At 38.9% G+C, this 17,658-nt stretch overlaps 1 protein-coding gene across 2 annotated transcripts in view; it reads right to left on the bottom strand.

Annotated features, from left to right (window-relative positions):
* Window positions 1-9,115, bottom strand: part of gpc6a (glypican 6a) — a 191,964-nt gene extending 182,849 nt beyond the window's left edge. For both annotated transcript variants that reach the window (XM_085403116.1, XM_085403125.1), the window contains exon 1: window positions 8,593-9,115. In XM_085403116.1, the coding sequence (XP_085259242.1) occupies window positions 8,593-8,752 (160 nt within the window). In that variant the 5' untranslated portion in view covers window positions 8,753-9,115. The remainder of the gene's footprint in view (window positions 1-8,592) is intronic.
* Between the last annotated feature and the right edge of the window lie 8,543 nt (window positions 9,116-17,658).

Below are 17,658 nucleotides of genomic sequence, written 5' to 3'. Positions count from 1 at the left end.
AAAAGCATTGAGGACGGGGCTAATGCAGCAGTCCCCAACCTTTTTTGTGCCACAGACCGATTTATGTCTGACAATACTTTCACGGACCGGCCTTTAAGGTGTCTCAGATAAATAAAACAAAATAAAACCAGTACCGGTACCAAAAAAAAAGATTTGTTCATAACACAGAGGAAAAGACCCAGGGAAACCGAGTTAACGATAAAAACGATTTAAAAAAATGATGCTAAAAACCAATAAAAACCCTGAAAACCATCAATTTCCCACTCGTGGCCCGGGGGTTGGGGCCCGCTGGGCTAATGTACAATAAATAAAGAGAATTTAAGACTAATTTCAAGACACTTTTTTACTTGACCTGACATAATGATGTGTTTCTTGTTTTTCAATGCTTGTTTTTTTAATTTAATTTTGTTAGAAGAAAGAAAGCGACAGCGATTAAGTGATTATTGTATTGAAATATTTATTTTTCATAATTAATTTGTTCTGCTGTGGCTTTCTTTGTTGTGAAAAACATTTACATGTTGGAGCATCTGCCCTATTGATTTTGATACAACAGCCCCCTGTGGTTTCACTACAGTTAAGCCACCACTGAGGCCTTTGAGGGGTAGACAGCATCTATGTATCTTTAACACAACAAGCGTGTCATTGTCAGCTCTGTGATGCCTGTGACACCATTGCTGTCTGCATTTGTTGACAGCATCTGAAGTTTCCATGACAATTTTTGTACACAATGTTTATTTGTACTTAATGCTTGTTTACTTCCAAGTCTCCGAGGGGTGGCTTTTTTTTTTTTTTTTAACAAATCACCTCAGCCATGTGTACATGTCTGTGTCTGAAAAACACAAATAAAGAGTCCCCAGTGTGAAATGTATTTGCATCCTTGACACCTCGATGTGATATACCCACGTGGCTTTCCCAGAGCACAGTGTGGCTCTCATCTCACTAAGCCCTATCATTGGTGTCAGGCTTGGGACTTCTATTCAGAGACTTCCCTCCAGAGGCAAAGGGCTCTGTGGGTAAAAAGAAAGACCATGGCAATAAAAACAACAGAATGCACTGGTTCTCTAATGTACATAATAAATAATTGTAGGAAAGCCACAAACTCTCTCACAGCGTAGAATAGAAGTGATTAGTGTTTGCCGTGTAATAGACAATGTGTTTGATATGGCTTTAGGTCGAACCTGAAACTAGTAGGGTAGCAGCCATATAATCATGTATAAACACATCTTATTTTTCAATGTTAACCAATTATTTGACAATGTGACACCCACTTATTTTCCCTGCAGCGCCCTCACCCACTGGTAGAGGAATCCTAGAGGGGCACAATTTCCACAGTGGAATAATGCCACGTGTGACGTTGTGTGACAGTTTAGTTTAGAGAATACTTTTCAACAGTGCAAAATGCACACAAATACCACAAAACATCACTAATCCTTCAAGTTCAAACTTCCTTCTTGTATCCCAGAGCCAGTCTCGCTATCATTTCAACACGTGGTTACTCGATAATGCTCTCCATTACAAGGAAAGCTTTATTTCATTAATCATCAATTAATGCTAATTTTCTTTTGTCTCTGCTCCAAACGTTCAATCACACCCCACACTGCTTATTTTCTAGTTCCTCTCAAGGCTTGAGAGGGTAGAGATTCTTAATCCCCCCCTCCATTACTGATTTAGGCCAGCAGTTGATTGAAAACTGGAAAAAGCGCTATAGCAGGCTCCTACGCTACCCGGAGGCTTTTCACACTACTCAGAAAAGAAAAAGCCATACATGGTACAGAGGAAGGTTCCAGAAAGCTTGCAGACCTTGTGCATTTCAGGGATGAATGCCTGCAGAGGGCTGACAGATTCTTCAGGTCAGGACAACTGTCAGACATTCTTTCACCATATCTGAACAGCACCACAGGAGGATTCACAATCAAACTCATTTAGCTCTTCCATGCACACAATCTGTCTCACCAAATGAAGAACAAAGCACGTTTTGTCATTTTCTACTACAATAGAGATGCAAAGCGAAAGAAACACCCAGATAGTGAGGCTAAACTGCTGCAAATACACACACAGGCAGATGCACGTCCACATGCGCACAGCCTAATCTCCCTCACATCTAATTAACTGTTCTCTCTGAAGATGTATACAGGCTGGCAAGAGACTTATTTCCAATTTGGCAGAGCCAAGAGTATCTTAATGGGCTTTGGAAAAAAATTGCCCCTCAGAATTTTTATATGGATATTTGCTGGGCAAGGGCTTTTACAGCAGTATTCCCACACTTTCAGCAGAGGTCTGATGTGTTTCCATTACTTAGTGATTAGGCATGCAGACACACACAAAAAACAAATAAATACATTAAAAAATGATAGATAGATAGATAGATAGATAGATAGATAGATAGATAGATAGATAGATAGATAGATAGATAGATAGATAGATAGATAGATAGATAGATAGATAGATAGATAGATAGATAGATAGATAGATGGATAGATAGATAGATGGATAGATGGATAGATAGATAGATGAAGCCATTTCCAATCACACTATCCAGGTGGTATTGCAAGGTGGATCAAAATCTGATGGTATTTTTCTACATTTTCCCATCAATTTTGACAAAATCTCCTACACCACTGGCTGAACTGCAGCTCCAAACCATGACAGAGCCTCCACCGTGTTTTACAGATGACACATGGCGCAGACACTCACTGTTGCACCTCTTTCCAGACCTCCTCTGTGAATATTGTTGAAAATCTGTACAAAAGATTTCAAATTTGGATGCAGACCTGTCACCCCTGATTTACGGTCCAGTTCTTGTGTAATTTGGCACACCTCCGCCTTTTTGCCTTGTTTCTCTACCTTAAGAACAGCTTCTTGACAGCCAGAAATCCACTAAAACCATTTGTGATGAGGCTTCAGTGAACAGCAGATGGATCAACTGAAGGGTCAGATGCATCTCAGGTCCTGTGTCAGGTCTTCGCTGGATTTTTTCCTGTTTCTTAAAAAAATGACCTTCAAATACTGTGCATCTGTTGTAGATCGTTTTTAGGCCTCCCATTTCTTCTTTCCTCCACTTCAGTGTCTCCAAATTTTCTCAGTTTTCTATGGACACACTGCACATCATGCTGAAATATGTAGGATGTTATACTAATCGCTCTTCGGGAATCACCAATACAATTTTTAATACTGAGTTATCTTTGGCATTTTCTTAGATTCAACTAAAGAAAGTGAGTTAATGTGGATAAAGATACAATTTAAAACTGGAACTGCTGTGATGTGTCATGCCCCTTGAGTAAGATGTGTTATGCTTTAATAATACATAGGGCTGTATTAAATGGCTTAATAAGCAAACACAAAAGTTCCTGTGAAAATGATGAAATGATGAGGTACAAGGACTGGAATAAAAAAGCAGGATGTCCAAAGAAGAGTTTTGAAAGACCTCCACAAAGCCTGTAGAATTTCTCATCGAAACAACTTAAAAAAATTACAAGAAAGTCTGGCTCCTTGGAAGAATAAAAAGAAATTAGACGTGGGCTTAAACTTTTGCACAGTATCTCTCTCCAAACACACGCACACATGTATAAATAAAGAGTGAAAGAGCCAAAGAGACTTTAGTACTGACAATAATATTAATAACTGTGCTATATACTTAAGCTTCACAAGCGTCCTAACATTCAATCAAGTACAAAAAGCAATGTTATCTGATATCTGGGTTGTGTTTATAGGAATTTGGCATCTGCAACAGCCGAGCACAGATCACAGCGATAAACAGAGTTGGAGCATCAGGAACTCACACGAGGGAAGACGATGCTGTATTGTGTAACAGCTAATAACTGTTTTGCTCAGACAAATCAAATAATATTCTTTAAATTTGCTATGGATGAACCCCAAAGGTAATTGTTATTCTTGAAAAGGGAAACATAAGGCTCTGCGCAGCACTAACAGAAACTGCAGCACATCGAGTGATTTTGTTTGAAAGCCATAGCAAAGAGTCGAATCCACCCATGAGAATCCCAACTGCTCTGTGTAAGTAGATGTTGATATTAACAGCAAAGCCTCAGAGAAAGAGCTCCGTGGCAGGGCCTTACTGAAGCATTCACAAGCAGATGTGCTTTTGAACAAAGGGCTGACAATCAAGCAGTAATGTGTGTGATGCTATAAAGGCTGACACATGAGCACAGGGGTGATCCTCACAGGCTAGCTGTACTGCTGGCTGCCTGCTGTATAACCAAGCATTGGATGGCATATCAATAGCATGGACACTACAGTAGAGGAATCACAAGTTCAACCTGGTGGAGTTTAATGAAGTTGTCCAAGAGCCTGTTTTAGACATTTTTCAGATCCAACAGTGTATTTCACTACCTCCACTCTGTCCTACCCACCTGCTCTTGGCACTCTTCCAAGAGACCTCTTACTGTATGAAAACTAAAGCTGGTAGGATTTTTTTTCTTACTGCCATCTACATCTCACTGCTCCTGTACTGTAAACCAACCAGAGCACTTAAGAATCCTTGAGCAAAACAATATCAGTCTTCAAACACCAAAGTGTCTGACCTCCATCTAAATGAGTTCATTCTGTCAATTCACCCAATGTTTGCCTTAGTGCAACAGATATTAAATTGCACACGCACACACACACACACACACACACACACACACACACACACACACACACACACACACACACACACACACACACACACACACACACACATATATATATGTATATGTATAGCACAAATTGTCACTTGTGTACTTCTTTTGCTAAATGTTTCAAAGTCAAGTGTTATTGGTATTATAACAGAGAGGAAGTGATTGAGAACAAACAGCAACTCAGCCACAAAGTGGTATGTAACGTATAATCACGGAGCAGTTGGGTGCCGGTTTAGCTCCCTGAGATGAGCAGGCGATCATACGCTGTATAGCTGAGAGCGGCCAGCCCAGGTTTGAATCCGGCCCTTTGCCTGCATGTCTTCATGTCTCTCTCTCTCTCCACTTTCCTGTCACTCTTCACTGCATCTATATAATAAAGGCTGAAAAAAGTCAACTAAAAAAATTAGAGAGAAGCAGCACACTAAGGAGCACAGTGTGCAGAGGTCACCAACTTCTTGCAGAGTCAGTCACTACAGACATCTAAACCTCATGTAGCCTTCAGATTATGTCAAGAACAGCGTGTAGAGAGCTTTGTGGAATGGGTTTCCAAGCAGCTGCATCCAAGCCTGACATCACCAAGCACAATGCTTCATTACAGCGGTGCCACTGGACTCAAGAGCAGTGGAGAAGTGTGCTTTGGAGTTATGAATTACACTTCTACTTCTGGTGATCCGGCGGACGAGTTTGTCTGACTGCACTGTGCCAAGTGTAAAGTTTGGTGGAGGGGAGGTGGGTAATGATGTGGCGCTGTTTTTCAGGAGTTGGGCTTGGCAGTTTGGTTCCAGCTTAGGAAACCAAGACATGTTGGACAATTTCATGTGCACAACTCTGTAGGAAGAGCTTGGGTATGGGCCCTTCCTGTTCCAACACCAGCGCACAAAGTAAGATCCATGGATTAGAGAGTTTGGTGTTAAAGAACTTGGCGGCCTACACAGAGTCCTGACTCGAACTCGATAGAACACTTTTGGGATGAAATTGTGAATTTGACTGTGAGCCAGCATCTCGTTCAACATTAGTGTCTCACAAAAGCATTTCTGAAAAAACAGTCCAAATGCCCTGTGAACACTCCTAAACCTCATGGAAAACCTTCTCAGAACAGCAGCAAAGGGTGGGCCAACATATCATATTAAACCTTATCGGTTAAAAAATGGATGTCACTGAAGTTCATATGTGTGTGTGAAGGCAGACGAGTGAATACTTATGGCAATATCTATCTATCTATCTATCTATCTATCTATCTATCTATCTATCTATCTATCTATCTATCTATATATATATATATATATATATATATATATATATATATATATATATATATATATATATATATATATATATATATATATATATATATATTACATCTGTTCACAGTTCAGTAAATGTGATTGTCCAAAAAGCAGCAGGATAGTTTCCACCAAATGTGCTGATTTTATATCACAGTTAAAATTCGTAACCATTATTACCGGAAGCCCTTGTACCATTAAAAAATGTAAAAGTTAGTTATGAAATACATGGCAAGTACAAAAGCAATTTTTTTCAACTGGTTACAGATTTTTAAAAATGATGTATCAGTCAGCTGTAAATCCATGGAACATTAATTTGAGGTCTCTCTGTTGCACTGAAGGTTTACCGGGTTCTTTACTTTCTGGATAAGTTTTATGACCCCACAGCCCATGAGACTCATTCAGACTCTTTCTTTACTGTAGGTAACACTGTGTGGGTGGAAGAGAGCTTCCACTTAGAATTCAATCAACAAACACAAATAAATAACCAACGGAAAGGTCTGTTTTTTCAATCTTTGTTCCTCTTCATTTCATTATGATTAATTGTTTAATACTAATTAAAATAAAGCTAAAAGTGTAGATTCAATAATTATCACCCTGTTATATTTCATAACAGATAAACATGTGGGTTTGTCACCTCTGAAATAATGCAGCTCAGCTTGTCAGTGGCAGAAAGCTGTCAAAATAATTAGCTTATGCAAATGGGAGCTTAGAACCTGAGGAAGCCACCTCTGCAGAAATAATAAACCTGTGTGTTTTGTATCTAGAGGCATAGCAGTAGCATGACATAGCAAATGATGGAGGGATGAGCGCTAACGCTGCTCATGCTGCTTACCACACGTTTGTATTGGCATAGCTAATTAAGCATAATTGAGTGCTTTCTACTATCCCTTCTCCGGAGGCCCATATCTACCCTCTGTTGTATTTATGCAAAGGTTATTTGGAGACAAAAACAATCCAATTACACGTAGAGTACTGGCTTTGCAAAAAATGCAACAAGGACTTGGTCACAGGCCCTCAAAACATCTTGCTCTATAATAAAACCAACAGTCTTTGACTTTAACATGTGGTCAAATGCCAAGAAAATTTAGTCCTTTAAGAGCTGTCAACCAAAAAAAAAAACTTTGAACATGAACTTAAGCTTTGAACCGCAGTTCACTCGAGCATCCTTGCAATGCCAAAGTATTTTAGTGCTATTTTACTTTTTTGCACACCCTAAGTTTAATCACAAACCATCAAAAAAGGAAAGACAAAGACATCAGAAATCACCATGCACCCCTGGACTCATTTAGTTCTAACTATGAAATACGATAAATTTCTAATACACGTTCACACATGCAAGATACAGACGCTGGCTAAGATTTAAACACACATTCAGTCATATTCCCCATCATGCCAAAACCATGTTAAGACCATATAAGAGGGCTCTGTGATCATTATGAGATGACACTGCCAATTACCAATACAGCATTTCCGTTTTGTCTGTAAGCGGCAATAGAGGGATTAACTTCAGGACTCTCTGCCTCTCCTCTTCCCTCTCATGAAGCAGGCTATGTTTACTGACTAATCTCTTTTCTTGCTTTAACCATAAATGTGATTACCACTACACAAGAGATAATAAAACCCCATATCTTAGCAGTACCAAAGAGCATGAATTAAAACCTAAGCTGTAGCCTTGAGGAATATCTAAACCAAATAAAATCCACAGCATAAGAACTATTTCATGTTGGGTGCATACAGCCCCCTGCTGGCAAACACTACTCACTATTTAGCCAAATCCAACACAACAAGCTCCATGATCATCTTCTGTTGAATATGAGCAACAGGTATGCAGACACTTTCCAAAGGTATGTTCTAGTGTCACTGTTCCAAAGTCAGTCCTTTACTTGCTCCGATTTACAGACATGAGGGAATCTCAAATGTGTGTTTCAGCAGATTACACATGATGCACTCACATATGAGTCTCACTGTTACTTTGATTCTTACTGTCACCTCCGCCAACTCTTTAAGGAGAGGAAAACCTGCCTTTAATTGTCAATGAAGTTAAGTGTTTGTGCATTAACCAAATATTTAAATTGGTTCATAAAATGTAAAAAAAACACACACACACACACACACACACATAGGCGATGAAACTACACGTTGAGATTTTTACATAAAGAGCAACATGACTAATGCTTTTACGCATGCGGCTCACTCCTGGTGTCTGTTTGATTGTGGATAAGAAATGAAAGGCAGCTCAATGTGATTCACCACTGAGCAAGTTGGAAATGGAGAGGACCTTCAAAGAGCAAATTAAAAAAAAAAGACAGAGAGAGAGAGAGAGAGAGGATATATAGATATAGACCGATTCAGTCGCAATGGCATCCACTGAACACTTTTCAAATACCGACGAATAAGTTCAGATGAAAGCTTGGACAAAGTCAACCTCATGGAATATATTAGGAGAAAAGGCTGATACTTTTCATGAAACCGCGGAGGACTCTACATGAATCCGCTATTAAAAGCGGGGTTGAAATGCAGCATGTTAGTAACAGGACATATTAAATGGTTAAAGGTCTGAGGGAGATCACAGAGATTATTGCAAAATTGTTTGATTTAAGGGGAAGAAACGAGACGTGACACGTGGTGAAGGGGGCCAAACGCCTCGTTGATTTGTCAGTTTCGCCTACCTGATATTTCCTGATGAGGTACATTGACGAGGCTGAATCCTTTCGCGTTATAAGCTTGTCTAACCTCGCTACAGCTCCGCGCTTTGCTTTCACCACCGGATGACAGGGACAGCACCGACAGAGTACATAAGGCGACTTGCAGTCTCCACATCGCATACATCAGTGAAATCCTTGATAATGTTTCACAGAGAAATAAGAGATCCGATAGAATAAGAGAAATCCCAAAAAACAAAGCCTGATTGAACGATTTCTCCAGTCTGCGCGTTCAGATTTTCATTTTTTTAAAAGAGAGAGAGGGAGAGAGACTCCTCACTTTAGATGCTGGTGCTTCCACCTCATTTTCACCTCGAAAAAGAAAAGAAATAGCCAACGAGTCAGATCGGTCCCAGTTTGAACAAAATCCTCGTGAAGAAGATACCTGGTGCTCAGTGTGCCAACAACTTCTCCAGCGCACGCACACACCGCTGCCCCGTGTTTATGTCAGTGTGAGGAAAGCGAAATGCAACGGAGACGCACGCTGCACAGCGAGCAGAGCGCACAGGGCAGGGCAAAACATGGAGTGGAGTGGCTGCGACTTCAGCAGCTCACATCCAGGGGCGCGTACTGTCCTCTGCCATTTATGCATTCTCGGTAACGCACACTATCGCACATTAGAGTGGAGACACATGTTGGAGACGCGGGGAGTGTGGGCGGAGTACAACGACACACTGGCCACACACTTGAGGTTATTTCCTTTTAATGTCATCAATCTGATGTTGGCGCACGAAATAGAAGAACCCTCTGTGACCATTCCGTGTCTTTTAATGAATCCAATCGATGGGAGTAATAAGAAGGAAGGCTAGAAAACTCATCGAAAAGATAAGGCACAATATGATCTTAGCAGCTATGAACATTTGTAACACACCAAATCCTGTTTGGAGCACCTCAGAGGACTGCGCGTTAACTTACTGTAATTTCCTGGACACATAACCCCAACACGACCTTTGGTTAATGGTATACCAAGTATTCATGAAATGCAATGTTTCAGGCAACAAAACAAATACTAGTGGCACAAACAGCCACAACATTTGTCAAATATATAATAGAGCACATCACACATTTTATCTCTAACCTTTTTTTCCCTTAGTTTAAGATGATGCTTTAAGTCAGGACTGTTTGTCTGTCTTATATTCACGAAGATGATTTGACCCAATTTAAATGCACTACCCACAAATGGCAACATTGAGCTGACTTATCACACTATAGCATCAAAGTGATTTCCAACATATTTTAACAATGAGGTAACTTTGTTAGACGAGGAGGGAAAAGTTTTACAGTTATAATGAAGAAAATCTGCGAGGAAAAGTATCTCGTTATATTGTGAAATATTTCCTCCTGAGAGTAAAAAACAAAAAAAAAGTAGAGTGAATCTCATAATATTCAGTATAAACACTCCCTCGGTGTGTTTTTGTGTTTCGGGAGCTGCTTGCTTGTTAAAATCAGCTTTAAAATACACCGCATACGTGCAATTAGACATAACTCAGGGCTGTGAAATGTAAAGGAGAAAACCAGGAAAGCAGGGTTGCACTAGACCATAGAAAGCATAAAAATTTGAGAGAATGATCGTGTCTTAATTCGTTTGGGGCTAATGCAACATGAAATTATGCATTTACTAAGCAATGTAGATGGACTCATCATTTCAGACTGTGAATACTAAGGGATGCGATGTTTGATTATCGCTTCAGGATGTACAGAAAGACCCATCTGCCCCAGTGAAAAGTCTACCTCATTTTTAATATTAGATTATTAGGATCTTTGCGCCCTGAAGCAACAGGGCAGCCCAGTATCTTTCAGTAACAGGCTGGCACATTTTTTCTTGCAAATACAAAATGCATGGTCTTAAAAATATTTCAGACTTCAGTTGTAGACTGATCATTTAAAACTATTAGTCTGGTTTGAAGATAAATATTCAGTTGCGGATATATTTCTCAGCTCATTTGAAATCAGCTCCCTTTATCCACACCTTTGCTCTGAATCCGTTGCACGTCCCTTGAAGTTACATAACACAATAATCCTGAGTAATAAACATCCTGTAAATAATCAAGCTTTATTGAATTTTTGTTGATACTGGAATGAAGGTGTGTCAGATTAGCCTGCAGGCCAATGAAATTGCTGTGTACTCAGCTAATGCTGGTAATGATTAAATACTGAGCAGGTCAGATTTGGATGTTAGTCAGGCACTTTGATATTTTACAGAATAACACGATACTACATTAGCTACTGCAGAAATTATTAAATGTGCAAATTTGAAGGGAAAAACTGAACTAGGGTGAACTTTAACCATAGTCTGCAGAGGTCAGCCAAGCATTCACAGTAAAATAAGGAGCATCAATTTCTGCCTAAAAGTCTTTTAACTGAAGCAAATACAGAGTAAAATCTGTACAGTCGTACATGACTGAACATCCAGATGTTTTTAACAGCTGATGGACCTCCTCCTATAGGTCGGTGTATGTCATCATGCTCTTAATCTCTATGTGTTGGTCAAAATACCCAGCAGGCTCATTGGCAGATACAGGGGAATGGGTCTAAATGAGAGCTAGCTTTTAGCTAATCTCTGTTACCTAAATTAGTAGATGATTACAGTATCTATAGCTGTAACATCCACAGGCATAACAGCCCTGTGAGAGCTGTTGTCTCTCTCTCTCTCTCTCTCTCTCTCTCTCTCTCTCTCTCTCTCTCTCTCACTCTCTCGCCCACACACACACACACACACACACACACACACACACACACACACACACACACACATTACAGTATGAGTGCATATTTTTAACATATAAACGGTAGCAATGTTTCAGCCCTTTTACAAAAACAGAACTTTTTCTTTTGGGCCTGGAGTTCAGCAGAGTCACTGACAGCACTGCTCAGATCCAAAGTCCTGGTGGTATGCTCGCCATGTTCTCTTCTCATCACTTTTTTGTTTTTATACTTTGGCTTGCTAAACATATTTTATAATGCCTCTGCACCAACAAACTGCTCCTTTAGACACTTGCCGAAAAACAAATTGTTGCATAGCTGATGTCAGCAGGTTCGCAGGCAAAAACAAGGTCAGGAAGTACAAGTAATATATTTCCCAGCATGCCCATCTGCCATCAAAACCTTTCAGAAAAAGGGTGCCTGCTTTAATCAATGGAGGGTAAAGGACTGAATAAATATTTGCAGAGCTAACATTTGTATAGCCTGTTCACTTTAACGTAATTATGTAAATATGTGCTTTCCGTGTAATGTTGAGGGGCCCATTGGCTAGTGCTGTCGAGTGGTCCTATCTGAGCTTTAAGATCATGGGACATTCCTCCTGTTACACCATTAGACATAATGCCTGAAAATGTGCTAAAGACGTTTCTTGTTGGTTTCGCTGTGGCTGTGAAATATGACTGGCTGATATAGACAGGAGACCCTTCATGCATTACAGGCATCACCAGTGTTTCTCCTCGCAAAGTGTTTACTCTGTGTATGCAAGCATGCACACACCATAACAAGCTAACAAGTGAGTGTGACAGCTGCAGAAAGGATGAAAGGGCGAAGAGCAACATACGTGTTTGAACATGTACATTATTAAGCTGGATATTTTGCCACCAAATTCACATTCAGTTAAACTTTATTTTCACATGAAATCTGTAGATAGGCTGTGACCATCCCCTCCCCTTGACCCTGAAATGAATAAGTTGGAGAGAATGGGTGGATAGATGGATGGATAAAATCTGTACATCGGCATGTATTACTCTGCTGCCTGCCAGATACACAAATAAAATGATCTCCCTGAGAAAATAACATTTCTTATTAAAAACGAGTCATTTCCTGCTCTGAATTGCTTTTAAAAGAGATGTGGGGCGCATCATCATACCTAACCACTAAAACAGTAAAGCAGTATAGCTGCAAAATGTTGAGTAAAAAAAAGTAAAATCTGACGTCACCATTGAGGGAATTCTGTCACGTGTAAAAATGATTGCTGTTGGAAAATTACAAGGACTCCAAAAAGAAAAGGTCTTCACTGACCTAAATGAGCCACAATATATTAGTTCTCTGTGTCAGCGCTGGACATTATCTTGACACCGCCGAATAAGACAGACTCGGCCATTTGTGAGATCTAAATGAAATGGAAAATGAAATTAATTTTCTTTCATTCTGTTCCTTTTATACAAGGCTTTTGTTTCATAAGTTTAAGAAGTAAATCAGTTTTTGTCTGCAGAATATTGTAAAAAGTGACTGTGACTGAAAAAGGAAACATCTGGTGACCATTCAGGAACTTCTCTCACAACTGTGAGTAAATGAATTTCTGTCTTAATTGCATTTCACTACACGCCACCCATTTGGGAAGTTCATGCTTTAAATAGTAGAAATCCGATAAATATAAACACCAATATGGACATGGTAGGCTGACATGTGGTTATACTTCCAGTGAGCTGACTCTGGCATTACAAATATTCATCAGTGAGAATTTTATAAATTTGTTGCTGCTGACAACATTGGTCAATGGGTCTAAAGTCTAAGCTATTATAATATAATATGATATAACATAACTCATCAAAATTGTGTGATTTTATCAGCTTTTTGTTCAAACGATCAGCCCACCTTAGATCATGCTAAAGTGTTTTATCTTCAGCCTAAATTCAGTTATCGATTCTATTTAGCAAGAATTTGCCAGTTAGCCATAAACCAAGTCCTCCGTGTTCACCGTGGGTTTCCTCTGCACAGCACTCTAATGCCCCTACTCACGTAATAAGTCCTTGTTAATGATGCCTAAAGACGATGGCCAGAAGGTGATCCTGGTAGTGGATCGATAACTCACCACGAGGAGTCAGCCCATAGTTCATCGTGCACCACAGGGAAAACTGAGCTTTCCCTCTCCAGGCGTACTGTTTCATACTAGAGTGTTCATTTCAGAAATTTGATTTCCCCTTTTCACAAGATATGAAAGGTTTTTTATTTTTTATTTCTTTATGTGTAAATCCATCAATCCTGACTTAAACAGTTGCACTGACTGACATACTTAAAGGCAGATAAACCAATCAATCAGAATCAATAGACAGAGAATCTACCCATAAGCCAGCTAGAAGAAAAACGGACTGACACGATCATTTATACTGTGTGTGTTATATATGCCTCACTGATGGATCTCCACGCATCCCACAGTAAAAAGAAATATTCAAATCATCCATAAAGGTCAAAGATTAAATGGGGCAAACCCCACTTGTTCATTTTCCTCTCCAAACTCGAACTACCAGTTAGAAATATTGATTAAAACCACAATCACTGCATCCCAGTTTGCTGCATCTCTGCTTAGAATTTGCTTTTTATCTTTTAAACAGTGTGGCGTGCAATGTCATAGCTGAGATACACAGTAAGCAGATGAAGAATAAGGTCATTTTGTTCACATTAGCACAGCAAGCAAGGACATGAATAATTGATCGCATATTTATAATTCATGAATGTTTAAGACAAATATGTGCAATCACCGTATATAGGTAAAACTTTTTGAGATGGATGGCCACAGCTTTTTGATGGCTGCACTGTGAATAAAAATGCCAAAATATTACATTTATTTATTTATTTTTAATTTTCATTAAAAATACAATTGCTGTCATTCTTCGAAGAGTCATAACACATCTATAACACTTAAGAATATGCTGTACTAAAAAGATTCTGTATCTTCTTCTTCCTGTTCAGAATGCCCAGAATATCTGCACATGGAGGAATTATTGAGTAATCAAAAGTGAAATTATCATATAACAGATCCTTTCCAGCCGTGTCCTCAGCTGAACCAAGTCAGGAGAATCCTGCTTGTTTAGCCCCTATCAAAAGACACCAATTAAACCATAGTTTAAGGAAACAACACAAGCTTAGCGTTACAACTTTCACATATAAAGTATTGTTATATCATCCTGTGTAGCTTACAATATTTTAATTGGTTTGGAGATGAGTTTCCTCCTGTGTTGGTGAAATCTGGTCCTAAATCACTCACACTTTCAGAATATTACGCTTGTATGTAACAATCCCTTCAACAATACAAGTTTGTTTCACATTAGAGTCCTTAAAGGCTTATCTTCTTCATTCATACTTGATTCATAACTAGGTAAAATGAATTGTATGAGACATATGTAAGTCTCATGAGGCATACAATACATACAAAATAGCAATTCCATTATATGCTGCACCCTTCAGTGCAAAGCAAAACAGACTTGAGAATATAATGTGATCCGATAAAATCGAATATATTCCAAGCAGTCTGCACTCTCTAATGATTTTGGATGTGAAGACACAATCAATAAACTGCATGGTTTCTCAAATGTTAAATCACAGTAGGCCTTGTCCTTAATCATTTTCACTCAACATGGGAAAGGTCATGTCAGAATAGCATCAATCTGTTGCTGACATGCATTAAGTGGACTAAACAGGCAGACTTGATCAATTTTCTTTTTTCTGATTAGGCCTTGGTTGAGACTGCCAGCCGATTATGTAAGAAACAACAGAAATGTAAACCCTCTCAAAACCATGTATAATATGATACTGGTTAATACAGTTTAAATCATTTAATGTATTTAGTTAGCCTCTCTTAGCCTGGGACAGGCTCCACAGCGACCCTCAGTGACCCTCTACAAGAAAAAGCAGTATAGCTGATGGATCAAATAAATCAGATGTGCCAACATGACATGCAGTGATGCAAATGCAAAAGTGTTTTCCTTAATTCTTAACACAACACTTCATTTTCTCTGATATGCATTTAAACCTTGATAATTTATTCAAATGATTGCAGCACGAGCCATTTCTATGTATCATGCATAATTCAAAATAGTTTCAGGTGGTTGTTTTCACGGAGTAAAAACTGTTTTGAGTTAATGATTAATGATGTCCTAAGGCTTGGTAATTAGGGATCTGAAACTTTTTGTAAATACGGTCTGACGACTTATGGAGTGTTGGAAGAAAGATAATTATTCTTGAGCTAAAGTTTTGTTTTGCAGAATGTTTGATATTTCACAAGACTTGTTGATTACAAGTAGAGAAAATCGTACTTTTCGGTGTATAATATGCACATTTCATGATGTGATTTGAAGCTACCAAGAACTTTAATCACATAAGAAAGGAGGTACTCCAGAAATTTCACACAACAAGATTGTGTTTTGAAAATGTGGTGATTGTTTGAAGACCATCAGCGTTTATGAAGCGGAGAGGCTTTGCTGTTATCCATTTTTTCTACAGAACATTTAAACTTCCATGTTTCAGCATCTTTTGCCTGGCAACCCCTCACAGTCTGGAAACAATCAGCCCAGCAGTGCGCACTGGAGGGCTGAACCACAAATAAAAATGCTTTTAGCTTACTAAAAACATTATAATTCTCTATAACAAATGCTTATTTTAGCAAACTACTATATTTTCTCATGCACTTGCATGCAATTGTACACAAATTTTAGCCTTTTGGTGACAAATCCCACCACAAAAGCATTTAGTCTTTTTTTGTAGGTGGAATTTACAAGGATGTGTCTTTACAAAGGCACAAAAAGGCAATAAAGAGCTAGGAATTGTTTCTCCCCTCTGTAAGGACAAGAGGCCTGTGCCAGTTGGTGATCGGATCAGGTTTCAGAAAACTAAGGTGAGGCATTAAAATATGTTTACCCACAAAAGGGGTTTGTGCTCTTGAAAAGGTTACAAACCACAAGGCCAAGTGTCTGAAACAGTAAAACCACTTAAGTACAGGCATGTGAAAAAGAAAGTTCTCTGTGGACTCTTTGCTGTCTTGTAAAATACTGAGGCAGACTGTGATTCCACAGAACCACCTTTAGCAGCAATAACTTGAAGCAATTGTTTTCTGTGTGACTTTATAAGTTTCTCACATCATTGTAGAGGAATTTTGGCCCACTCCTCCTTACAAAGTTGCTCAAGTTCTTTGAGTTTTGCAGGTGTTCATTTATGCACAGCTCTCTTAAGGTACTGCCACAGCATTTCAATCAAGTTGAAGTCTGGACTTTGTCTGGATCACTGCAGGAACTTAATTCTTTTCTTTTGCAGTCATTCTGTTGTAAATTGGCTGCTGTGTTTGGGATCATTGTCCCGTTGCGTGACTTAGTTTCAGCCAAGCTTTAGCTGTTGGACAAATGCCCTCACCTTTGACTCTAGAATACTTTGGTATATAGAGCAAGCCCAGATATCCTGGGTTGGGTTTTTCTCCAAATGTGTGTCAAAAATCTTGAGGTTTGTTCGGATGTCATGTTCTTTTCAGAGAGAGAGAGACTGCTTTCTGTGGCAACCCTTTCAAACAAGCCATACTCGTTCAGTCTTTTTTAACTGTACTGTCATGAACTTTAACATTTAACATGTTAACTGAGGCCTTAAATAGAGTCTGAGATGCAGCTCTTCTGAGCACAGTCTTAAACACCAGAATGCTCGGGACCATCCAACTGCCAAAACTCCTGCTTTTATCGAGGTGCTCACACTTGCTGATGATCGGTTAATCAAGCACACTTGATTATCAGCACCTCGTTGTTATTTATCTTCTTAATTCCTCTGAAAGCAATAAGGGTACTTAGTTTATCTTAAGATGACATAGATGTTCAATCAGTTGTGTTTGTTTCAGTTTACTGCGAAATGTAATGGATACATTTAAAAATGCAATATTTTGGAAAGTCAGATTTTAAATGTATTTTTGCACAAAAAATGCATCTGCATTCATTTTGTCGTTATAGAAGCACTTTATTGGAAAAAGTAGATCTGCAAGTGTTTTTTTTTTTACTGTGTATCACATATGTTTTAAGTTATGTATGTACCAGTAACCTACACACATAAATATATTCATTTGTTCCTGTCAACTTGTCAAACAGATAGATGAATCCATGCTCAAAAAGCAGGTTTTATGGACTCGGCTATGGTATATCCTTATGCAGCTTAAATGTACATAGGTGTGACAGAGCTTAACTGCAGTGCATTCATCATCAATGATTTTCTGTTTGCACATTTATTTATGTGTTTTAATAATGGATAAAGGAAAGTATGTCAGGATGAGATATGGTTCTAGGTACCAAATATTTAAGCTGC

Source organism: Rhamphochromis longiceps, linkage group LG1, assembly GCF_057381845.1.
Source record: "Rhamphochromis longiceps isolate RC_006_pf linkage group LG1, R_longiceps_female_GT1.1, whole genome shotgun sequence".
Lineage (NCBI taxonomy): Eukaryota > Metazoa > Chordata > Actinopteri > Cichliformes > Cichlidae > Rhamphochromis > Rhamphochromis longiceps.
This window is presented reverse-complemented; position numbering and strand designations above follow the sequence as displayed.